Consider the following 25,613-nt stretch of genomic DNA (forward strand, 5'->3'; position numbering starts at 1 on the left):
ATCTTATTCAATGGCAGGGTAGACTTGAGGGCTTGGATGGTCTCCTCCTGCTGTTAAAACAAAGAATACCAACGTTGCTCCATTGATTGTCAATGGAGCAATGTATGTTTGATGCAAGCTGAGGAAGGGGAATCCAGTTGAGAAGGATTTACCATAGCATACAATAATCAGTATTGATGTAATTAACAGCTTTGTTTACATAAGGATTCTGCACATCATACTTTGACTCTTTGTGAAACAGGATTTACTGCCATTTCCATAAATAAGACTGGATAGATTGTGCAGGTGAATGTGCTTTAATAAAGCCATGCTCCGGATCCCAGATCACAAAATCGATATCCTTCGGGCTCCTGAAAAAGGTAAAAGGCAAATAATTCAATCGACTCTGACATTCTGATCTCATTGGGAAAGTGAGCAGTTGGACTGAAGGGTCTGTTTCCGTGCTGTACATCTCTATGACTATGAGCCAATTAACCCAGCTGTCTTGTGTGTCAGCTCCTGGACAGGTGTGTACACAAAAATCACAAGGAACTAGTCAGCTGTGTCTGCTACTTGGCTGTCCCTGTCTTACCATTGGCTCCCTCTATCTATACTGGACACTTTGGGTAAAGGAAATCATTTGTTCATGCAGGACTGCCTAGTGCTACCTGGACTACTAAGTCTCAAAGTTAGAAAAATAACCCCCTTCTCCCATTCACTGCTTCTTCAAAGATTTACCTAGTTACTCTTAAATCTGTCAACACTGCTGTGGTTTCTGTAATGGTCCCCTACCCTGAGTTCAGCACAAGGGGCACCATTTATTGGACCCCAGCATACATCCACATCATCAGCTCTGACTGTTGTATGGTCTGGGAAACTCAGCTGCAACATTTTAGACAAGACAGCATTGTGAGAACACAATGAGGGGCTGTGACCAGGAACACACTGTCTGTAGGAGTATAGAATTAGAGACAGTGGCTAACCACAAAGGAACAGCGACCAAAATCTAAAAGACTGGCAGTGGAGCTGTGGGCTACTCTGGAACCTAAACAAAGACTGGCAGTGGAGCTGTGGGCTACTCTGGAACAACGGTAGTGAAATTAAAAGCAGTAGGAGTGGACAGATCTTAGAAGGCGACAGACTGGCAGTGGAGCTACTTCAACAAAACTGAATCCTGATGCTACAGGAGAGCAGACAGATAATCGGTGGGTAATTCTCTCTTCACATTTTTGACTGGATATTGAATGACATTAAGACCAGTGAGTACTGCTTAAAAACTTGACAGATAATTAATATTTTGAAACTTCAAATGTCTTTACCTGTCAAAGTTAACAGGTTCTGGCTGTTTTTCACACAGAAACAACAATAAGCCATTCCAAGTCAATAGCTAACTGTGAGGTAATGTATTTGGAGAGGCTAACAAGGCAAGGATTGACACAATGCATGGTATGACCAAGTACTGAAGATCAGAGGGACCTTGATGAATATATCCACAGGTCCATTAAGGTAGGACAGGGAGAAGAGGGGGTTCTGAAGGCTCATGGGATACTGTATCACACGTCACAGCTTCTAAGTACAAGATCAAGGAGATTATACTGGATCCGGATAAAACACTGGTAAGGCCACACATCTGGAGGACTGTGTGCAGTTCTGGTCACCATATCATAAGAAGGATGTGATCGCTCTTAACAAGTTACAGAGGAGATTCACCACGATGCTGCCCAGTCTGGATAGTCTGAGCTACAAGAAAAGATTGATGAGGATGGTTTGGGATTGTTTACCTTGGGCCAGTGCAGATTGAGGGGGCACCTGATTGAGGTCAGCAAGACTATGACATACATAGAGAGGGCGAATAGGAAGGGAGTTTTTCCAATTGTAGAGTCGTCCATAACTAAGGGGCATAGATTTATGATAAAACGTAATAAGCTAAGAGGAGAGTTAGAATATAGACCATAGAAAAGTACAGCACAGAACAGGCCTTTTGGCCCACAATGTTGTGCCAAGGTTTAATCCTAATGTAAAATATAATAGCTTAACCTACACATCCCTCAACTCATTGCTATCCATGTGCATGTCTAGCAGTTGCTTAAATGTCCCTAATGACTCTGCTTCCACCACCACCATTGGCAACACATTCCATGCATTCACAACTCTCTGCGTAAAGAACCTACCTCTGACATCTCCTTTATACCTTCCTCCTAATACCTTCAAACTATGACTTCTTGTATCAATCAATCCTGCCCTGGAGAAAAGTCTCTGACGCTATCTATTCCTCTTATTATTTTGAACACCTCGATCAGGTCTCCTCTCTTCCTCCTTCTCTCCAGAGGGAGAAGTCTGAGCGTATTCAACCTTTCTTCATAAAGCAAGCCCTCCAGTCCAGGCAGCATCCTGGTAAACCTTCTTTACACCCTCTCCAAAGCCTCTGTATCTTTTCTATTGTAGGGCGACCAGAACTGGACACAATATTCCAAGTGTGGTCTCATCAGGGTCTTGTAGAGCTGCAGTAAAACCTTGAGGCTCTTAAACTCGATCCCCCTGTTAATGATAGGTAAAACACCATATGCTCTTGGGTGGCAACTTTGAGGGAGATATGTACTTGCACACCCAGATCCCTCTGTTCCTCCACACTGCCAAGAATCCTGTATTTAATCCTATATTCAGCATTCGAGTTCGACCTTCCAAAATGCATCACTTTGCATTTATCCAGGTTGAACCCCATCTATCATTTCTCAGCCCAGCTCTGCATCCTGTCTATGTCGTGCTGCAGCCTGCAGTAGCCCTCTATACTATCGACTGCGTCTCTAACTTTTGTGTTATCTGCAAATTTCCTAACCTACCCCTCATCCAAGTCCTTTATAAAAACTACAAAGAGCAGAGGCCCAAGAACAGAGCCCTGCGGGACCCCACTCAACACTGACCTCCAGGTAGAATACTTCCCATCTACAACCACTCTCTGCCTTCTGTCAGCCAGCCAATTCTGAATCCAGATAGCCAAGTCTCCCTGTATCCCATACTTCCTGACTTTATGAATAAGCCTACCATGGGGAACCTTATCAAATGCCTTGCTGAAATCCATATACACCACATTCACTGCTCGATCTTCGTCAACCTGTCTTGACCCCTCCTCAAAGAACTCAATAAGATTTGTGAGGCATGAATTGCCCCTCACAAAGCCATGCTGACTGCCTTTAATCACACTTATGCTTTGCCAAATAGCCATAAATCCTATCCCTCAGAATTCTTTCCAAAACTTTGCTGACCACAGACATAACACTGACTGGTCTGTAATTGCCAGGGATTTCTGTATTACCCTTCTTGAAAAAAGGAACATTCGCCTCCTTCCAATCCTCCGGTACGACTCCCGTGGAGAGTGAGGAGGCAAATATCCTTGGCAGTGGCTTAACAACCTCCTTTCTCGCTTCCTGGAGCGGCCTAGGATAAATCTGGTCTGGCCCTGGGGACTTATCTATCTTAATGTTTTCCAAAATTTCCAGCACATCAACTTCATCAATCTTTATCTGGTCAAGACTATACCAGCTCCTCAAAGTTTTCATTCACAACAAGGTCCCTTTCCTTGTTGAAAACTGAAGCAAAAAACTCATTTTGGGCTTCCCCTATCTGCTCATACTCCATGCACAAGTTCCCTCCACCATCCCTGATTGGCCTTCCCTTCTCCCTGATCGGCCTTCCCTTCTCCCTGATCATTAAGAAATATTTTCACTCAGAGGACTGCAGATGTCTGGAACTCTCTCTGGCTGTCAGGAGGGTGAATCAGACACACTCAAAGCATTTTTAAAAATTCACTTGCGCTGCCAAAATCTCCAGGGCTCTGGGCCAAGGGCTGGCAAATTGGATTCATGTAATTAGAGCTGTGTTTACTAGTGCAAATATGATGAGAGGACTGGCCTCTTCCTGTGTTGTACTAACTCGGAGAACAAATGGAGTGTTTAAATTGTGACAGCAGCTCACCAGTTCAGGACATTGACGACTGCACATCCATCTGGGCAGAGAAAAGCCACAGATTCCAGCTCAGTAACAGCATTGGGATCAAGGCCGACTCGTCGAGAACCCTCAGGAACAAATTTACTGCCGAGAAAAGAACATGTGCATCAGAGTGAAGGCCATCTGAAGCTCAACACAGGCCCACTTTACTGTTAGGCAGGGAAAGAACTTCCTTTGCTCTCAATGACTTTTATTCCCCATTTCAGGCAGGTGGTAGCTATGTTCTCGCAAGACCTACCTCTGTCATCATGAAGACTGAATGATATAAACACTTTGATCTCTCTCTGGGGAACGACTGCTCTCTATCAACCATGCCCAGCTCATCAATCTTATCCACTCAATCGGGTCCCCTGTTTGCCTTCTCTGCTCCAAAGAAAACAACTCAAACTTACGCGCTCTCTCACCAATGTTGAAAGGCTCCATCTCAGGGAACATTCTGGAGAATCATCTCCAGTACAATCAAATCTTTTTTACAGCGTGATGACCAGTGTGGTACACAGTACTCCAGCTGTGGCCTCACCAAAGTTAGGTACAGCTCCAAGATAACCTCCTTGCTTCCATAACCTATGCCACTCCTGATAAAGGCAAGCGTGCCTGAAACATCGATTCTCCTGTTCCTTGGATGCTGCCTGACCTGCTGCGCTTTTCCAGCGACACAGTTTTCAGCTGATCTCCAGCATCTGCAGTTCTCACTTTCTCCTGGTTGATACTAACCCATCTTGCCACCTTCAGGGATCTATGGACAAAAGCCCCAGGAACACACTGTTCCTCTTAACTTCCTAGTACCTTGCTATTCATGGAACACTCCCCTGTCTTGTTACTTCTTCAAAGTGCTCACACTTAATCGGGTTAAATTCTATCATCAGCCTCTAATCTGCCCAGGGGTCCAACATGTTTATATTGCCCTGTAACCTTCCTCCTCACCAACCAACCGGCCAATCATTTGGATTGATGATTGCAAATGGAATGTATTCTCGATATAAACAAAGGCTTATGACACTGGACAGTATTGGAATTTCATTAACAGGAATATTTACCTGGTTTTATTTATTATGCTCCCTTTGTGGGAGAGTTTCAGAATAAGGGGTTGTCCCTTTAAGAATACAGAACAGTACAGTACAGGCTCTTTGGCCCTCGATGTTGTGCTGACCTTTTATTCTACTCTAAGATCAAATTAACCTACAAACCAAATGTCCCCTGCCAAATCCTAGCCAGCCAACCAAACACCTGGAGAAAGGATGCCTCATCTTCCACCATGGGATCAACATCGATTTCACCAGTTTCCTCATCTCTCCTCCTCCCACCTTATCCCAGATCCAACCCTCCAACTTGACACTGCTCTCTTGAACTTGTTCATGTCCATCTTCCTTCCCACCTATCCGTTCTGACCTATCATTACCCCCCAAGTGCATCCACCTATCATATTTTTTTTAAACCATCTTCCCTGCCACCCCTGCTTCCCCCCCCCACCCCCAATGGCAACCCTAACTCCCTCCTATTACCTTTCAGACTCCTTGGGCCTCCCCACAGTCCCCAATGAAGGGCTTATGCCCAAAATGTTGTCTCAGATGCTGCCTGACCTGCTGTGCTTTTCCAGCACCACACTTTTTGACTCTCCACTTTTAACTTGTGATTTTTATAAGTGATTTGGATGAGGAGTTGGAAGGGTGGGTTAGTAAGTTTGCTGATGACATTAAGGTTGGTGGAGTGGTGGGCTGAAGAGGACTGTTGTAGGTTGCAATGAGAACATTAACAGAATGCAGAGCTGGGCTGAGAAGTGGCAGATTGAGTTCAACCTGGAAAAGTGTGAAGTGATTCATTTTGGATGGTGGAATTTGAATGCAGATTACAGGGATAAAGGCAGGATTCTTAGAAGTGGAATCTGGGAGTCCACGTCCATAGATACCTCAAAGTTGCCATCCAAGTTGATTGGGTTGTTTAGGAGTATTGGCTTTTATTAGTAGGGGGATTGAGTTTAAGAGCTGCGAGTTTATTCTGCCGCTCTATAAAGCCCTGGTTAAACCACACTTGGAATATTGTATTCAATTCTGGTTGCCTCACTATAGGAAGGATGTGGAAGCTTTAGAGAGGGTGCAAAGGAGATTTACCAGGATGCTGCCTGGACTGGAGGGCATATCTTATGAAAAAAGGTTGAGTGGGCCAAGGTTTTTCTCATTGGACTGAAGCAGGGTGAGGGGCAACTTGATAGAGGTGTACAAGATGATGAGAGGCAGAGATAGAGTGAATAGTCAGAGACTTGTTTCCAGGGCAGAAGTGGCTAAACCAGGGCATAATTGCAAGGTGATTGTCAGAAGGCTTAGGGGAAATGTCAGAAGTAGGTTATTTACACAGAGAGTGTTAGGTGTGTGGAATGCACTGCCAATGGTGGTAGGAGAGTCAGATATATTAGGGACATTAAAGCGACTCTTGAATAGGCACATGGAGGACAGTAAAATGAAGGGTATGTAGGTTAGTCTGATCTTAGAGTTTGATCAAAGGTCAGCAGAACATCGAGCGCCGAAGGGCCTGTACTGTTCTAACTATGACCAAGAAGAGATAGAGAAGGTAAGTGTGCCTCTGGGAGGAGACAGTGGGAGGCTCCCATTAACTGATACTGCAGCCAGAGATAGTGAGACATCACATTGCTGCTCAAACATTAACTCCCTTTAAGAAGTGTTAACTTGTACAACAAATGCACTTGTGCAAACACCAGCCCCTGAAGAATTACATCATGAGTCAGATAAATGGCTTTTACCTGAAGTGGGCCATGTGGTAGAACATAGGTTGTTTGTAGAAGGTGTCCTGATGACTGTTCACAATGACTGGACTGTCAGCAAAGTTTTTCACCCAGTTCGGGCCACCTTGCAAATTCAATGCAATGTTCCAGTCTGTCCAACCAGTTACATAATTATTCAGATTCTGCAACATGTGGCAGAAACAACACAAAGATGTACATTCAATGGCAAAATAAGGAGCAGGAGAAGGCTATTTGTGTTTCAAGCCTCGCTTATACCCAACAGGATCAAAAATCACAACACCAAGTTATAGTCCAATAGGTTTATTTGAAAAGGGAAAGAGTAAATGATAGGTGAAGATGGAGCCCAGAGACAAAGAAATAAAATAAATTGGACAAAGAACAGAGAGGGGTCAACCTGGAAGAATCATTCTCTGGTTAGAGGAAGGAGTTGTAAATAGTTGCTTGCTAATTATTCCCTGTTATACTTTAAGAAATAAAGTTGTTAATTTTTACTTTAAATAGTTCTTGGCCTCTAATTACAGCACAATTCCACAAATTACTGCACAGGATAATTCTTTTGTGTTGCTGGTTTGTAGTGAGCAGGAGAATTTATCCAGTGTTGTAACACTCCCTAAATGTTCAAGAATCTGTCTACCTCTGCTTTAAAAAAAAAGTGTCCAATGACCCACCTCCACCAATCTCTGGGGAACAAATTCCATAAACTTCAAACAAATTTGCTTCATTCTTGAAGTCAAAGGGGATATCTACTCAATAATTCTAGTAGATTTGTCAGGCATGATTTCCCTTCAGCAATTATCTCAGTATGTCTGCTCATTTAGTCAAAGTAACTCAATTTCTTGGAAATGCTATTTTAACATTTCTAAAAAAAAAGTTCCTGACCATTATATAAAAAAAACACAAGTCACCTTCATAAAACCCACTTACAGTCATAGAGGTATACAGCATGGAAACATACCCCTCAGTCCTACCAGATACCCTAAATTAATCTAGTCCCAGTTGCCAGCATTTTTACCTCTGCTTTAGACCCCAACTCTCAAATAATAATGATATATTGTAAACCTTCACTGCTCAGCAAAGCAATCCTTTACCTCTGCTAATATGTTACATTCTAGATCTCCAACTCGTTATAGTAACATTTACTCTGCAAATCCAAGGACAGGCTCCCATTATCAACCAATGTCTGCGATGGACTCAAATGAACTCCAATAAATGTCAAATGTGATTTCTCCTTCATAAAATTACTCTCCTCGATTGCTTTGAGATTTTCAAAATGCCTTGCTGTATCTCTAACAATAGATTCTAGCATTTTTCTTATGTCAGATGTTAAGCTATTTGGCCTGCTATTTCTTGCTTTCTAACTCTCCAATTTCTTGAATAGAGGAATCATATCCACTAATTTCCAATCTAAATGGACCTTGCAAAATTCCCTAGATTCTGGAAAAGTTAATCTCAACCTCATCAGTCACTTCTTTTTTGGGTGAAGTCTATTGTTGGTCAGCTTTTAGTTGAAATGACCATCTCAGTATCCTTTCCCTGACAATTTTAGTTGTTTAAATGTCTTCCCTCTTTCACAGATGATTCACAATTATGTCTGAGATGTCATTTGTATCCTTTATACTGAAGACCATGTTGTACCGACCTTTTATCAAAGTCTAAGATCAGACTAACCTACATACCTTTCATCTTATTGTCATCCATGTGCCTATCCAAGAGTCCTCTCTGTGCAAAGCACCTACCTCTGACATCTCCCCTAAACCTTCCTCTAATCACCTTAAAATTATTCCCTCTTGTGATTGCCATTTCAGCCCTGGAAACAAGTCTTAGACAATTCGCTCTACCTATGCCCCTCATCATCTTGTACACCTCTATCAAGTTGCCTCTCACCCTTCTTCACTCCAATAAGAAAAGCTCTCGTTCCCTCAACCTTTCTTCATAAGACATGCCTTCCAGTCCAGGTAACATCCTGGTCAATCTCCTCTGAACCCTCTCTAAAACTTCCACATCCTTCCTATAACAAGGCGACTAGAACTGAACACAATATTCCAAGGGTGGTCTGACCAGGGCTTTATAGAGCTGCAGCATAACATCATGGCTCAAACTCAATCCCCTGCTGATGAAAGCCAACATGACATTTGCATTTTTACAATCCTATCAACTTGGGTGGCAATTTTGAGGGATCTATGGACGTGGACAAGATCCCGCTGTTCCTCCACACTGCCAAGAATCCTGTCTTTAACCCTGTAATCTGCACTCAGATTTGACCTTCCACTCTTCCAGGTTGAACACCATCTGCCATATCTCAATCCAGTCCTGCAACCTGTCAACGTCCTTTGCAATTGACAACAGTCCTCCACACTATCCACAACTCCACCAAGCGTCTTGTCATCGGCAAACTTACTAACCTACCCTTGCACACTCTCATCCAAATCGTTTATATAAACAAAATCACAAAGAGCAGAGGCCCCAGAACAGATCCCTACAGAACACCGCTGGTCACCGAGCTCCAGGCTGAATACTTTCCATCTGCTACCACCCTCTGTTTTCAATGGGCCAGCCAATTCAGTATCCAGACAGCCAGATTTCCCTGTATCCCATACCTCCTTACTTTCTGAATAAGCCTAAAATGGTGAACCTTATCAAACGCCTTGCTAAAATCCATGTATACCAGATCCTCTGCTCTACCTTCAATCAGATTCCTAAAGGAAAATCACTTAACTAATTTTCTGGAATTGACTGAAGAGATAACAGAGAGGGTCAATCAAGGCAGTGCTGTGGATCTGGTATATATAAGACATTTGATGCAATGCTGCAAATGAACTGGTGAGCAAAGTTAGAGCTCATTGAATAAAAGGGACCAGAGCAACATGGACATCAAACTGGCTGAGTGGCACAAAATGGTTAGATTCACAGATGTTTATCGAACTGGCCGGAAAATTTATTGTGGGATTCTTCACTGGCCAAAACTCCCATTGAGAAAGAAAGGTGCCTTGATTCTCTCTCATTGACAGACTGGATTCACATTAGGATCCATTAAGGTATGGAATGCACCACCCCAGAGTTTGGAGGAGCCAGGTTCAACAGACACTTTCAAAAGAGAATCAGGAATGAACAAATTTCGGAGCCTACAGGGAGCAAGCAAGCGAATGGCATGACAAGATGCTTGCTTAAAGAGGCACCACAAATACAAATGGCCTCCTCATACTTTAACAATTCTGACATTGGATGTTCCTGCAATTGTGACTATGTCACTTGTTTTTTTTTCGATTTACTGCTCTCAATTCATCAGTCTTATTCCAGATTCTAGAGTCCATTCAAATACAGAGCCCTGAGTTGTCAATGTTGTAGTCAATAGCATCATCAGATGATGCTGTTTTTTAATTCATTCATGTGATGGCTAAGCAGTGTTTATTGCCCAGAGGGCAGTTAAGAGTCAATCACATTGCTATGGGTCTAGAGTCACATGTAGGCCAGACTAGGTAAGGATGGCAGTTTCCTCCCCTAAAGGAGGTGAGTGAACCAGATGGGGCTTTCTGACAATTGGCAAAGGATTCATGGTCATGCCGTGGTGGGATTTGAACACAGGTCCCGAGAACATTATCTGGGTATCTGGATTAACAGTCCAGTAATAATATCACTAGGCCATCATCTCCCCATTGGCTATGCCTCTGCCCCATCATTTTCTGTCATACTCTGATCATTGCCCCGACGGCTAACTTTCTCTCGTCTCATATCTTCACGATTCAATTTAATCACATTTTCTCAAACATGACCCTTACCCCCCCCCCCGCACAACCTTGCTGAAAGCTCTCCGGTCTGCTTCTCTCCTTCGTTTTCACCAGTCCCACTTTCACTGAGGCGGCACGGTGGCACAGTGGTTAGCACTGCTGCCTCACAGCGCCAGACACCCGGGTTCAATTCCTGACTCGGGCGACTGACTGTGTGGAGTTTGCACATTCTCCCCGTGTCTGTGTGGGTTTCCTCCGGGTGCTCCGGTTTCCTCCCACAGTCCAAAGATGTGCGGGTCAGGTGAATTGGCCATGCTAAATTGACCGTATGTTAGGAAAAGGGGTAAATGTAGGGGTATGGGTAGGTTGCGCTTCGGCGGGTCGGTGTGGACTTGTTGGGCCGAAGGGCCTGTTTCCACACTAAGTAATCTAATTCTATCTCCATGATCATGCTTTGCAGCTGTGGCTGATGACCACAGAAAAGCCAGTGAAGTTTTCATCTCGGTTGTCTGATGGTATAGAGGTTAACTGAACAGCTTCTGCCGAGGACACTATTTACAAGACACTGGAGGGGGGGCTAAATGGTAATACTTAGATTTATTCCCCTTCAGACAATCTCTAAGACTCTATAAACATACCCATCACAAATCCAAAACTGTACCAAACTTACTGTAGTTCACATTGCAGAGGCTAACCATCACCACCTGGGGGCTCCACACAGGAGGACTCATGGCTCATATTCTTGCTCAACTGATTTCAGTTCATTTCTCATTCCCCCTCTCACCAACTGACCTGAATGATGTCATAGCTGTACATGGCACCTCGCTCCCAACTTCCCAACTGCACTGTGTGTTCCCACGGCAAGTATCCAGTGCAGGCCTCTGTGGAAAACAGGTAATATTCTGGGAAAAGCTCCTGCGTGCTGCCCAGAGTTGTGTCAGCTGGAGTCAGCATATCGAGGTACCAGTGCACTGCAATGCCACGTACATACCGAGCAACACGCACATCACTCAAGACCTAGTGGGATAGGGAGAAAAGACGTTTTAATGTCAGTGTTGCTGAATCTTTGTGACATTCAGTGTTGGACAGACTGCATAAAACACCTTTAGATTCTGAAGGTTTCAAATTACTGCACTTGCTTTTCATTCATTGTTGGAGTTCAGATCGGGACAAAATGTGCACCAAATGCTTGGTGTGAATACCCATGCATGCAATCAATCAATCTCCTTCCCCACAAGGCTCTCAACCGGGTGTCCTGGTCTTGTCCATTCTCCTGAGCAACCACCTCTTGGCCCTGGTCCTGCCCATCCCTTCCATTACCATAGTCCCTTACATTTCAAAACCATCCATACCAACAATCCTGAACTGGTGCTCTGCAGTGGTCATTTCAACACTTTCATTTGACTGGAATCTGTGTTGCTAGCAAAGTTCAGTATTTGCAGATGTATTCAGCAAAGAAGCATTCTTTATACTGAATAGCTTAACAGGTTACTAACAAGAAGCTGCTCTTCATACCCAACCAAATGTAGCTGTTGGTTTTGAGAGTTCTTCTCAAATCACACTCACCACTTTTGCCCAATAGGGCAACAAGAATCTTTGATCATCAAGGATCATAAGCTGCACGTCCTTGTGAGCACTGCTCTGTAATGCAGGCCCAAGGTCAATCAGAATGAAATCTCGCTGCATCTCTGCTGTGAAGCCCATGCACTGGAAGCGATAATCAGTCAGCATTCCTGTGGTGGGCTCATTCTGTGCTGTCAATGCCCAAAATGTGAGGTTGTGTTTTGCATATTCATCCAGAAACCTGGAAAGAGAGAGGGATGAAAAGAGAGATGGAGAAGTAAACTATAAGCAAAAGAAAGAGCATCAGGAAAAAAAACGAGAGAAAGCAAGGGTGGGGGGAGGATGGGGGAAGAGGGGAGAATAGAGTTTGTGAAACAAGATTGATGGGAAATTGGCAATACCAAATTCAATTACATTTTATTCTTTCACAAGAATATACTTTCGATTAGGAATTCAAAAATTGTTGCATTTTCTGTTGAGAACCTAATTCAAAACCAGCAGCTGAGTTTGAAGCTCTGAACGTGAACCATCAACTACACGCTGTGTTGTTCCCAGCATGTGGCAGGGAGGGAATAGGTAGAGATTTATGTTTAAAATTGGTTCAAGGACTTGATCCCTTCCAGGTAAAATATGGCCTTGTGGAAACGTTCAAGGAGTGACAGACACAGGAAGAGAATACACTGTCATACTCAGAAACCAGTCACTTTATATGTGAGCACCCCCTGAGAAATGGATCGATATTTCTGACTAGTTATTCGTGTACAAAGAGACTTACAACTTGACTCAAGAAATGCTCAGTTCAGAGACCAGACAGGTGAAAAAAAAGCAAAAAAAATTTTTAAAATGTGTGCTTGCTTTTCATCTGCACCTGACCTTTTCCATTTAACAGATTTTCATCTTAAAGAACAAAACCACACAAACCAAATCACAGTTACCAATCAGCTACCAGTTCTCAAACTGATTTTCACAGCATCGCCTTCTCCCACAAGGCCCTGAAAGAGATTCAAACCAATTTGTCCCAGTGCACCTTGGGCAGGGAGATAAAAGTGTCTGTTTCACCTGATGAAATACTTTGCCCATGACTTGTAGTATTTTCCTCCAGGTTTCCCCTTCAAAGTCCCCTTCCCAATTGTTGAATTGCTTGTTTTCATCCAGGGTGGAGCAGTCCATGGACTCGCAAACAAGGACATGGGACGTTTGGAGACTGCTTTGGCCGCTTGAATAATTGGGATCTAGTTGGAGAAGAAAAAAAAAAGTCAGATTTGAATGGGAGAGTTCAGATTCCACCAGTGGAGTTATGTTAAGGTCAATTCTTGGGCTTATGGAAATGCAGGAAAATGGCTAGACAAATGGCAATGGAGAGAAGAGGGGGGATAGGATAAAGGGGAGCTGAGTGAGCTCAGGAGATGAGGAACAACAGGGGATGGGCATGAAGGGAAGAACAGGAGGAGGCACTGAAGGAAGACACTGAGGGAAGGGCATGAGGGAAGGGCAAGAGGGGGGAAATGTGAGGGGGCAGTGCCGGAAAGGACATGAAAACAGAGGAAGGAGAGGCAACGTGGGAGAGACAGAAGAAGCCAAGTCAGGGAAAGACTGCTGTCACAGGAAGGCTAAGGCTGACACTATCCCTTCCCTCCCAAATGTCCAATTGTTCCTATCAAACGTGCAAAGAAGGGCAAGCATTTCACCTTCATTTTGGTGTCTTCCTTTGTCAAACTGAAGTGTTGCAGATCCAGGTCTCCAGAATGGTCATCATAAGTGTACACACGTGTTGAAAAATCACAGCTCGCCATCGGGACACGGATAATATTGTACTCAATTCCTGCATTCGGAAAAATCGGCAAGATGAATGTGTCAGTGTTTTCAAAGCTGAGCTTTTCTGTGGACACTATGACAAGGAAGATATAGCCACACAGGGGCCTGTTAATAATTCCTGGTCTTTTGCAGCATGCTTAATTTTGATCCACACAAACCTTCTTCGGAAAAGTAGGATCGGAGAAGGTTTTCCTGGGACCCAGCAGAAAGCGAGAGAATGTTGATAGCTGCAGCATCAGTGATCGCACCTCCAAAACCTTTCATCTGCTGGTATTTCTTCCTCACATCAAAAGTCAGCTGCAAACCTAGGGGAACAAGGCTGTCATTTAGGGCACTGGAAATAAGGAGTTGGATTTCAAGGAGAGTTCAGTCGTATTCAACTTGTTACCACTGACTTCTAAGAGGCTAGAATGAGACTGAAGGACATGTGAAGGCATCTGAAATTGGAGATGGTCACAGAGACACAACCCTGAAAGGAATTTGAAAACAATTACAAATTTGAATCAATGCATTAGGGATAGGAAGCCAGTGTGAATGAACTTGGACAGTTCTGAATGAGATAGAATACATGAAGAAGGTACAGTGGTAGTATACCTGTCTCTGAGCCAGAAGGCCTTGGCTCAAGCCTCACCTGTTCCTGACATGCACTATAACATCCCTGAACAGGTTGACTAAAAATATTAGCAATTATCTGAACGACAAGGTTTCTGAGGAAGAACTAAAGAGAATACAAGAACAGGAGACCTGCAGGAATGAGGATTTTAGCAGCAGCTCAGTGAAGCAGAGAAAGGAGAACGGACAGCAATGGACTAAGGGAGTGAAGATATACATGTAGTCCTCAGAATCAGATTCTGATCCACCTCGGTTTAGAGATGCTGCACCCTGTCAGTTTCAGCCTGACGCAGCAACCAAGAAAACAGGGGATGTTGATGTCGCAAGGCCAGAGCTTATGGCTGAGGCAAAGGAGGCTGAGGCTTCAAGCCCCTCAATGATTCACTGAAGGAGGTTGAGTTCATCAAACATCATGTCAAACATGAAACCTGACCAATCTGATACAGAGAAGATGTCAACAGCAGTGGGTGAAGGGCAGTGGAACGTCATCATCATCAACATGTCAGTGGAACTTGATGCGGTGTTTTAATTCCAGGGAATCAGCACATACGTAAAAAAAAAGAGGAACCAAAAGCTCGATCCTCAAGGAATTCTGGAGGTCAGTCTGCAAAGACAGGAACAGGCGTCACTGCTTGAGGTTGTCTGACTACAGTGAACTCGAATCAAGTAAACAAATAAACTGAAAAGCATTTTAAAAGGAGACAGACAGACAGACAGAGATTTAAGGAAGTAATGCCAGAGTTCAGGACCCGGGCAGCCGACAGTACGACCACCAACAGTAGAGCCAAGAAAAGCATGGGTGTATAAAGTCTAGAATTAATAGCATCACAGAATCCTTACAGCATGGAAGCAAATTGTTCAGCCCATCGAATCCACACCAATCCTCTGAACAGCATCCCAACCAGACTCAACCCTCCCTAACCTATCCCTGCATTGGAGTTGTGCAGATATCTTAGGGGTTCAATCTGGAGGTGATTATGGAAATAAGACGTCAATGGAATCGAGGGAATACTCTGTTGGTTGGGAAAAGGAAGATTTTTAGAAGACCAGGAAATCAAAATTTTAAATGGGAGTAGGCTTATTTTAATGAGATCAGATGTGATTTGACCAGAGTGAACTTAGGAGCAGATACTTCCAGGAAAATCTGTGTCAAAACAATGGGATGCAATCAAGAGGGAAATAGGAAAAGTACAGGGCCAACATGTTCAAATAAAAGATAAAGGGTGGGACCAACAAATCGAGGGATATATGGATTAAAAAGGTATGCTTACGACTGATCCCAGTGGCCCAAAACAGCAGAAGCCTTTGAAGGAGTCTAGAAAATACAAGAGGGAACTTGAAAAGGAAATCAGGAGTGCAAACTGGGGACATGAAATGACAATGGCATATAAACTAAGGGAACTTTCCAAGACATTTTTTCCACAGAACAAAGAAAGCTTACAGCCCAGGAACAGGCCCTTCTGCCCTCCAAGCCTGAGCCAATCCAAATCTACTGTCTAAATCGGTCGATCAATTCCTAAGCATCTGTATCCCTCTGCTCCCCACCTACTCATGCATTTATCCAGACACATCTTAAATGAATCTACCGTGCCTGCCTCTACCACCTCTGCTGGCAACGTGTTCCAAACACCCACCACCCTCTGTGTGAAGTACTTGCCACGTGTATCCCCCTTAAACTTTCCATATCTCACCTTGAAAGTGTGACCTCTCGTTATTGAATCCTTCACCCTGGGAAAAAGCTAGTCTCTATCCACCCGGTCTATACCCTTCATGATTTTATAAACCTCAATCAGGCCCCCCCCCCCAATCTCCTTTTCTCTAATGAAAATAAACCTGACCTACTCAACCTTTCTTCATAGCTAGCACCTTCCATACCAGGCAACATTCTCATAAACCTTCTCTGCACCCTCTCCAAAGCGTCCACATCCTTTTGGTAATGTGGCAGCCAGAACTGTACACAGTATTCTAAATGCGGCCAAACCAATGTCTTGTACAAATGTTAACATGACTTGCCAGCCCTTATACTCAACACCCCGTCCAATGAAGGTCAGCATACTATATGCCTCTTGACCACTCTATCCACCTGTGCAGCAACCTTCAGGGTACAATGGACCTGCACTCCCAGATCTCTCTGCCCATCAACTTTTCCCAAGGCTCTTCTGTTCATTGTATAATTCGCTCTAGAATTAATCTTGCCTAAATGCATCACCTCACATTGTCTGGATTGAAATCCATCTGCCACTTTTCCACCCAACTCTCCAGTCTATCTATATCCTCCTGTATTCTGACAGTCCCTTACGCTACTCCACCAATCTTTGTGTCATCTGCAAACTTACTGGTCAAACCAATAGTGACCTCTTCCAGATCATTTATGTATATCACAACCAACAGTAGCCCCAACACTGACCCCTGTGGAACACACTGGTCACCTTTCTCCATTTCGAGAAATTCCCTTCAACTACTACTCTGTCTCCTGTTGCTCAAACAGTTCTTTATCCACCCTAGCTAGAACACCCTGTGCACCATGTGACTTCACTTTCTCCATTAGTCAGCCATGGGGAACCTTATCAAACACCTTACTGAGGTCCATGTATATGACATCAACAGCCCTTCCTTCATCTATCAACTTGATCACTTCCTCGAAGAACTCTATTAAGTTGGTAAGGCACAATCTCCCCCACAGAAAACCATGTTGCCTATCACTGATAAGCCTATTCTTGTTTAAATATAAACAGATCCTATCCCTCAGTTCCTTCTCCAGCAACTTTCCCACCACCAAACGTCAGGCTCACTGATCTGTAGTTACCTGGAATATCCCTACTACCCTTCTTGTACAGGGGGACATCATGAGCAATCCTCCAGTCCTCCGGCACCTCACCTGTCTTTAAGGATGCCACAAAGATATCTGTCAGGGTCCCAGTTATTTCCTCTCTCACCTCCCTCAGCAACCTGGGATAGATCTCATCCAGTCCTGGGGATTTGTCTACCCTAATAATCTTTAGCCTACCCAACACATCTTCCCTACTTATGTCAATGTGATCCAGACTAATCAAACTTCTATCTCTAACATTCATCATGTTCCACTCCTCAGTGAACACTGATGCAAAGTAATCATTCAGAATCTCACCCATTCTCTCAGGTTCGACACACAGCCTTCCTTCGTTATCCTTTAGTGGACCAATCCTTTCTCTAGTTACCTGCTTGCTTCTTATATAAGAATAAAATGCTTTGGGATTCTCCTAAATTCTGCTCGCTAAAGCTATTTCATGACCCCTTTTAACCCGCTTGATTCTTTGTTTAAGACATATCCTACTCTTGCGATATTCTTCCAGGGCCTGTTCTGTTCTTAGCTGCCTGGACGTTATGTATGCTTCCCTTTTCCTCTTGGCTAGTCGTACAATTTCTCCTGTCATCCATGGTTCATGAATCTTGCCCTTCCTATTCTTTGCCTTCAACAGGACATGCCTATCCTGCACTATCTTTAACCTGTCTTTGAAAGCCTCCCACATCTCAGATGTGGACTTCCCTTCAGATAGCTGTGTCCAATCCACATTTCCGAACTCCTGCCTAATTTTGATATAATTGGCCTTGGCCCAGTTTAGTAATCTTCCCTTAGGATCACTCTCTTCTTTATCTACCAGTATTCTAAAACTTAAAGAATTGTGGTCACTGTTCCCAAAGAAATCCCCCACCGCAACTTCTACCACCTGTCCTGGCTTGTTCCCCAATACCAGGTCCAATATGGCTCCTTCCTTTGTCGGACTATTGACATACTACTCTAGAAAAGTCTCCTGGACGCTTCTTACAAATTCTACCCCATCTAGACCTCTGACGTTAAGTGTATCCCAGTCAATGTTGAGAAAATTAAAGTCTCCCATCACCACTATCCTGTTGCCTCTACATCTTTCCATAATCTGTTTATCTATTTGTTCTTCTACCTCACGCTCACTGTTGGGAGGCCTGTAATACAGTCCCAACAGTGTGACTACACCCTTCTTATTTCTCAGCTCCACCCATAATGCCTCACTACCCAAGACCTCCATAGTGTACTCCTTTAGCACAGCCATGACATCGTCCTTAACCAGCAATGCAACCCTCTCCCCCCCCCACCTGCCCCCTCTCTTTTACTTCCCTCCCTGTCCTGTCTGAAGGGTCTGTATCCTGGAACATTTAATTGCCAATCATTATGCCCTTCCTTCAACCAAGTCTCTGTGATTGCAATATCATCATACTCCCAGGCACCAATCCAAGTCCCAAGTTCATCTGCCTTACACACTATACTCTTTGCATTAAAGTAGATGCATTTCATCTCACCAGTTTCTTTTTGCGCTCATCTGCTCTCTGCCTACTCTTCCCTTTATTAATGCTATCTTCATAATTCTTACAGTATCCAGTCTCCACCTCATTGCTTACTTGTTTTCTCTTCTGGTTCCCAGTCCCCTGCCACATTAGTGTAAAACGTCCCCAACAGCAGTAGCAAAAACTCCCTCAAGGACATTGGTTCTGGTCTGGTTCAGATGTTGACCATCCATTTTGTAATAGTCCCACCTTCCCCAGAACCGGTCCCAAAGTTCCCCTAAATATTGAGATAAAAGGAAAAGACGAGAGCCCATTAAGGGCCATAGTGGTAATTTGTGTGTGCAATCAGAGAATGTAGGTATATTTCTAAACTAATACTTTGTGTCAATGTTCACTAGTGAGAGGGATGACATGGATACAAAAAAATCAAGGAGGAGGACTGCGATACATTTGAAGAAATTAGCATAGTCAGAGAGGAGGTTCTGAGTCCTCTGGCAGGCTTACAAGATTAAACCTCCAGGACCAAACAAAATGTATCCCAGGTTGTTGAGTGAGTCAAAGGAGAAAATAACAGGAGCACTAGCAATAATTTTCAATTCCTCTGACTATGGGTTAGGTGCCAAAGGACTGAAAGACATCCAATATGGTACTGTTATTCAAAAAGGAAGCAAGGGATAAACAAGGAAACTACAGGCCAGTTAACCTAACATCAACATTTGGGAAACTGCTGGAAGCAGTTCAGAGGAACATAACTAATCTACATTTGGAAAGGCAGGGAATCAAGAACAGTCAGAAGGGTTATGTTAAGGTGGGGTGGTCATGTATGACCAACTTGGTTGAATTTTTGAAGGTGTGTAGTCAAGGTAATGTTTTTCATGTATTCTACTTGGACTTCAGCAAGGCTTTTAATAAGGTTCCACTTGGCAGACTGACAGCAAAAGAAAGAACCCTTTAGATTAAAGAAAAACTGGCAGCACTCAAACTGTTCCAAGAACATGGCCTGGGTCTCTGAATTAATAGACTAGTCATAATACCAGTACACCATCACCTCCACAATTCGATTTGATTTATTGTCACATGTACCAAGAAATAGTGAAAATTGTTTTGAGTGTCAACCAGACAAATCTATGGCAAGGTGACTCACTGATTAGCCCTGCTACCTCACGGTACCAGGAACCTGGGTTCAATACCAGCTTCTGTGTGGAGTTTGCACATTCTCTCCCTGTCTACGTGAGTTTCCTCGGGGTGGTCCGGTTTTCTCCCAGACGTTAGGTGCATTGGCCATGGTAAATTGTCCCAAAGATCCAGGGATGTGCAGGCTAAATGGTTTAGCTATCAGAAATGCATGGTTACAGGGATGGGGTAGGTGTGGGTGGGATCCTCTTTGGAGGATCAGTGTGGACTCAATGGGCCAAATGTCCTCTTTCCACATTGTAAGGGTTCTATGATAACATGTCTTTCATTAAGTACATTTGGGCAATAAGAAGAGAATGCAGAATCTAGTATCACAGGCATAGAGATGGTGCAGAGAAGATCAACTCTACTACAGGAGAAGTATGATGCCTAATGGAAGAGAATATAACCAGGGTGGGAGGAATCTTTGGTTAAATTGGCTACTTTCCCCAGGTAGAGTCAATGGAAGGAATGCTGTTTTTCTTAATGGACTGGGCTGTGTTTATAACTCTTTGATCTGCTGCCCTTTTCCAGCCTCACATCTATTGACTCTGACTTCCAGCATCTGCGGTCTTTACTGTTTCCAAGTTCTGTAATTTCTTGCAATGTTGGGCACACCAGTTGCCATACGGAGTTATGATGTATCCGGGTAGGATGCTTTCTTTGGTGCATCGATATAAATTATTAAGAATAATTATGGAATTTAAACTTATGAGGGAAAAGATAAGATGACTATCCAGAAGAAGTCTGGTTTAGTTCAAACTAGAGATAAAAGCATGGACGAGGATTCATCAGGAGGTGAGTAAATTCCAACAATGATGGAATGTCTCACTGGACACAGAGAAGGAACACTGGAAGCGAACAGTGCAATTGACTTTGTTCAAGGCTGCAGGGAGTTTTCCTCGTCAGTACAATTCTCTATTTTTGTGAACTGAATGAAGATAGATGCAAAAATAATTGTTCACAAAGGAATATCTGAAATGATTCACTTCAACTAATTATTGCTTAAGATTATGGCCTTTCAACAAAGTACTCTGCAGAGATTCCAGAAGGCATCTCAAGGACAATGAGGGACAGGCAATTAATGGTGGCAAACCACCCCATGAAACAAAACAAAGAAAAGCAGCAACTACAAACATTACCTTCCTGTTTTGTGTTTGTTAGGATTTTTCCGATTTTGCTCTCAAGCCTTTTACCAGCCTTCGTGGTTTCATACAAAAGGTAATGGCCTTTCTCTGGCAGCACCAGTGGATCCATTGTATCGCAGTATGTCGCATTGCAAATACAAACCACTGAGCTACCCCCAAAACTCCTGGCATCACACGGTTTACCAGCTGAGAAAAGAAAGGTAAACAGTTACAACAACATTCCTTGTTTATCCCTTCCCTACTCTTCAAAGGTGCCACCTTTCACTGAGGTAATGTTCAGGCACTAATGACATTTTGGTCCATGACTCAAATAGTAATTCATCAGATGAGAATTAACAAGTTTTACAACTAGAATTCAGAGCCTTGGGCTGAAACTTGCACAAAATATAAAAATGTCACAGCGATCCAATAGGGAAGGTCCTTGAAATAAAACGAACTCGGAGCAGAGGTAGGCCATCAAGGCCAATCCATTATTCACACAGAGCTGAAAAATGTGTTCTTGGAAAAGCGCAGCAGGTCAGGCAGCATCCAAGGAGCAGGAGAATCGACGTTTCGGGCATAAGCCCTTCCTGAAGAAGGGCTTGTGCCAGAAATGTCGATTCTCCTGCTCCTTGGATGCTGCCTGACCTGCTGCGCTTTTCCAGCATCATACTTTTCAGCTCTGATCTCCAGTATCTACAGTCCTCACTTTCTCCTAGTTGATTATTCACACAGATCCAAGCTAATCCGATTGCTCCACATTCCCACTAATCCATGATAACTTTTGACTTTTTGCTTACAAGAATCTATTTACATCTGCCTTAAAAATATTTAACACCTTTTGACTCAGAGCTTTCATGACTCTCAATCCTACGAGAAAAAAATTCTTCTCTTCTCCCCGAGTCCTAGAATCTTTCATCCTCCTCCACAGACACTCTCAAATTTCCTCAGGATCTCCCAGTGATGTCCAATCTCAAGGATGGAAAGCCGTCCCATTTGGCTTATCAGGCTGCTGGGAACACATTCAGAAGCATACAGACTGGGAAACGAGCGTGCGGTCGTGTAACATGTGCAACACCTGCCAGCCCAGAACAAAAGATACAGTCGGTGGGGGGGGGGGGGGGGGGGGTGGTTTCTGAAAATCTGTTCACAGAGTATGGCCATTTTCAGATCCTGTGCGACTGAGAAATTCTGCATTCCAGTGGGGTCAGGTCAGATGCAATGAATTCACACATTTCAGTCCTCAATACTGAATGCAACTTCTGATGCCGAGATGGACTTGGCTTTGTGAACTAATATCCCAGTGGAACTAGCTCTAACCCAAACTAATTTGGATCTACATCAGTCTACAGTTTGCACTTATCTTGCAGAATGTTTCCAATCAGTTTACTGAACACGGCTCAGTGCCTGCACTAATCTGTGAAACATTACTGTCAACTTTATTTACATGTCAGTTCCTCACCTGAGACTGGAAGGATTGGCCAGAAAGGCAGAAAACACAAAAAGAAACAAACGCTGGGCATCTTAGGGGAGGAAACTGATATAGTTTCTCTTTGTTGCAGTTTCTTCAGTACCTCAAGGTATCCTAACTGAACAGAAAGATACCGGGAACAATGTTAAAAGCTATAATCCAAAACCAAGTCATTAGTTGTATTTGAGACAGAGTTAGCTATATCTTTAATGAATAAGGGTGTCAAGGGTTATGGGGAAAAGGCAGGAAAATAGGGTTGAGGAACATATCAGCCATGACTGAATGATGGAGCAGATTCTGTGGGCTGCAAGGCCCAATTCTGCTCCAATGTCTTATGGTCTAAAACCATCAGGGTTTTACAGGTTACAGCCAAGCATAAGGAATTACCAGGAGCAAGACTGGACCATATTTGGATTTAGTTACAAATCACAGAACACCAGGTTATCATCCAACAGGTTTATATGATAGTACAAACTTTCAGAGTGCTGCTCTTATATCAGGTAGCTAGTGGAGCAGGAGCATAGAACACAGAATTGAAAGTAAAAGATCAAAGTGTCAGACAATTGATGCAATGTATGAACAAACCTAGATTGCTGTTAAATCTTAAGAATGGGTTGTAGTTTTTGACTCATTAAGACTTAATTAATGCTTAAGACTTAATAGCAATCTCGGCTGCCTGGACGGAATTTCACATTGGCCCCAAGGTCCTGTACTTCCCGCGGGAGCCTGCGCCCCACAACCTAAGCCGCCTCCGAAATTTTAATTTTGTCCCGTTCAAGGACGTTAAAAGGCGTGCCCTATATTGACTGCCGCTGCACACCGTCCACCTCTTCTCCCTCATCCACCGCCCGGACACGCCCTGGCGTGCCCATTTGCCACTGGGCGGTGGGGATCCCCAGTGGAGGGCCCTCTATGCTGGAGTCCTCCCCCTTTCTCTCGGGGATCTGGGGTGGAGGGTGCTGCACGCAGCAGTCCCCTGCAACCGCAGATTGCGGTGGTTCACGGACTCCCAGCCCAACTGCTTGTTCTGTGGAGTCCGTGGACCATGTGTATATTGGGTGTGGGTGTTTGCACTCCCTTTTTGATTTTCTGAAAAACCTTCTCTTCTGTTTTTGGTTGCACTTCAGTCCCACGCTCCTGATCTTCGGGCACTCGGTGCGGAGGAGGGAGGGCAGGTCTGAAGACCTCCTCGTGGGTCTGCTCCTGGGCCTGGCCAAACTGGCCATAAACAGGTCCAGGCAGCGGGCCGTGGAGGGGGTTGTTAGGGCCGACTGCTTGCCCCTCTTCCGCGGTTATGTTAGGGCCCGGGTGTCCTTGGAGAAGGAGCACGCGGTGTCCACCAACACCCTGGAGTTGTTCAGGGAGAGGTGGGCGCCGCAGGGAGTGGAGTGCATCATTTCCCCCTCCAACGCTATTTTGATTTAGTCCTTGCCCTCCCCTTCACTGTTTTGATCACACAGCATTGCCCTTTGATGTGAAGGGCACTGCTTGTCACAGGCCACTCGGGTGTTTCCTTTCTTCCTGGTGGTGGAAATTAAATAAAGATTTGTGCACTTCGTGTCTCTCACTGTGTCTCACACCATGGGTGCTGGGGAAAATAAGCACTACCGCAGTTAGGCAGTAGTGTGGGGGAAAAAATAAAAAAAAGAGAAAAAAAATAGCAATCTCGGCTTGTTTAATATATCGCATCAGTTGTATGACATTATGTTCTTCTATAAATTGTGTCCTATAATCCTGCTCCAATAGCTACCTGACGAAGGAGCAGTGCTCTGAAAGCTTGTACTGCCAAATAAACCTGTTGGATGATAGCCTGGCGTTCTGTGATTTCTAACTTTGTGCAGCACAGTCCAACACTGCACTTCCTCATCAATGTAGAAACTGACTATCCTTTATGACTGGGTTCACTGTCAGTGCACTGGCAGTACTGTGGTAAACATCCGCAGGTTAGCGCACAACGGCCGATCTAAAGGCTTTCACAGATATTCTCCATCAGTGCACCCAGTGCAGTGCCCGAGCACATGGTGGTCCATCAGAAGAGCAGACTGAGGAATGCTGTACGGTCAGAGAGGGTCAATACAGGCTAGGCATGCCCTCAGCGCCGACCCTGCGGCGCTGCCCCAGCGCTGACCCTCCGACCGTGCGGCGCTGCCCCAGCGCTGACCCGCCGACCGTGCGGCGCTCCCCCAGCGCTGACCCGCCGACCGTGCGGCGCTCCCCCAGCGCTGACCCGCCGACCGTGCGGCGCTCCCCCAGCGCTGACCCGCCGACCGTGCGGCGCTCCCCCAGCGCTGACCCGCCGACCGTGCGGCGCTCCCCCAGCGCTGACCCGCCGACCGTGCGGCGCTCCCCCAGCGCTGACCCGCCGACCGTGCGGCGCTCCCCCAGCGCTGACCCGCCGACCGTGCGGCGCTCCCCCAGCGCTGACCCGCCGACCGTGCGGCGCTCCCCCAGCGCTGACCCGCCGACCGTGCGGCGCTCCCCCAGCGCTGACCCGCCGACCGTGCGGCGCTCCCCCAGCGCTGACCCGCCGACCGTGCGGCGCTCCCCCAGCGCTGACCCGCCGACCGTGCGGCGCTCCCCCAGCGCTGACCCGCCGACCGTGCGGCGCTCCCCCAGCGCTGACCCGCCGACCGTGCGGCGCTCCCCCAGCGCTGACCCGCCGACCGTGCGGCGCTCCCCCAGCGCTGACCCGCCGACCGTGCGGCGCTCCCCCAGCGCTGACCCGCCGACCGTGCGGCGCTCCCCCAGCGCTGACCCGCCGACCGTGCGGCGCTGCCCTAGCGCTGACCCGCCGACCGTGCGGCGCTCCCCCAGCGCTGACCCTCCGACCGTGCGGCGCTCCCCCAGCGCTAATTGACAGGAATCGGGGAAAAAAAAATCTGGGGTCAGCGAGAGCTCATCCCACCGGACCACGTGACGCCACCGCGCCCCACGTGACGTTTGTGTTCGACCACGCCCCCCGCCGCCTTTTCCTTGAATTGCTTGCGCTCCCACGTGACCTTCCCAAGCCGTCACCGCGCTCCCACGTGATCAGTCCTCTTCCCTCAGCTACCCCACGTGATCATTCCTCTTCCCTCAGCTACCCC

The 25,613-nt window shown here is 45.3% G+C and overlaps 1 protein-coding gene across 13 annotated transcripts; it reads right to left on the reverse strand.

The window, feature by feature from the left end:
• Nucleotides 1-221: 221 nt before the first annotated feature.
• gba1 (glucosylceramidase beta 1) lies at nt 222-25,503 on the reverse strand. 13 transcript variants are annotated; one of them, XM_060820773.1, is made up of 11 exons: nt 25,433-25,503; nt 22,519-22,645; nt 21,072-21,263; nt 14,004-14,150; nt 13,719-13,852; nt 13,090-13,262; nt 12,034-12,271; nt 11,260-11,484; nt 6,740-6,903; nt 3,952-4,068; nt 222-350 (listed from the first exon to the last, which is right to left on the reverse strand). In XM_060820773.1, the coding sequence occupies exons 2-11, from the start codon at nt 22,577-22,579 to the stop codon at nt 245-247; spliced, it is 1,557 nt and encodes a 518-aa protein (XP_060676756.1). In that variant the 5' UTR covers nt 22,580-22,645; nt 25,433-25,503; the 3' UTR covers nt 222-244. The 13 variants fall into 13 exon arrangements, with proteins under 13 accessions (XP_060676756.1, XP_060676754.1, XP_060676758.1 ...); XM_060820771.1 differs by having other exon boundaries at nt 25,349-25,433; XM_060820775.1 differs by lacking the exon at nt 25,433-25,503 and adding an exon at nt 25,316-25,424 and having other exon boundaries at nt 22,519-22,641.
• Between the last annotated feature and the right edge of the window lie 110 nt (nt 25,504-25,613).

The sequence above is a fragment of the Hemiscyllium ocellatum genome, chromosome 50 (assembly GCF_020745735.1).
Source record: "Hemiscyllium ocellatum isolate sHemOce1 chromosome 50, sHemOce1.pat.X.cur, whole genome shotgun sequence".
Classification (NCBI taxonomy): domain Eukaryota; kingdom Metazoa; phylum Chordata; class Chondrichthyes; order Orectolobiformes; family Hemiscylliidae; genus Hemiscyllium; species Hemiscyllium ocellatum.

Excerpts from the sequence above, each read along its gene's own strand:
- gba1 (XM_060820763.1), bottom strand. The coding sequence starts at position 24,394 with ATGAGGAAGTGCAGTGTTGGACTGTGCTGCACAAAGTTAGAAATCACA. Across the intron at positions 11,485-12,033 it reads TGCCCTATTGGGCAAAAGTG|GTCTTGAGTGATGTGCGTGT; the intron begins GTGAGTGTGATT and ends CTATCCCACTAG. Across the intron at positions 351-3,951 it reads GTCGTCAATGTCCTGAACTG|GAGCCCGAAGGATATCGATT; the intron begins GTGAGCTGCTGT and ends TACCTTTTTCAG.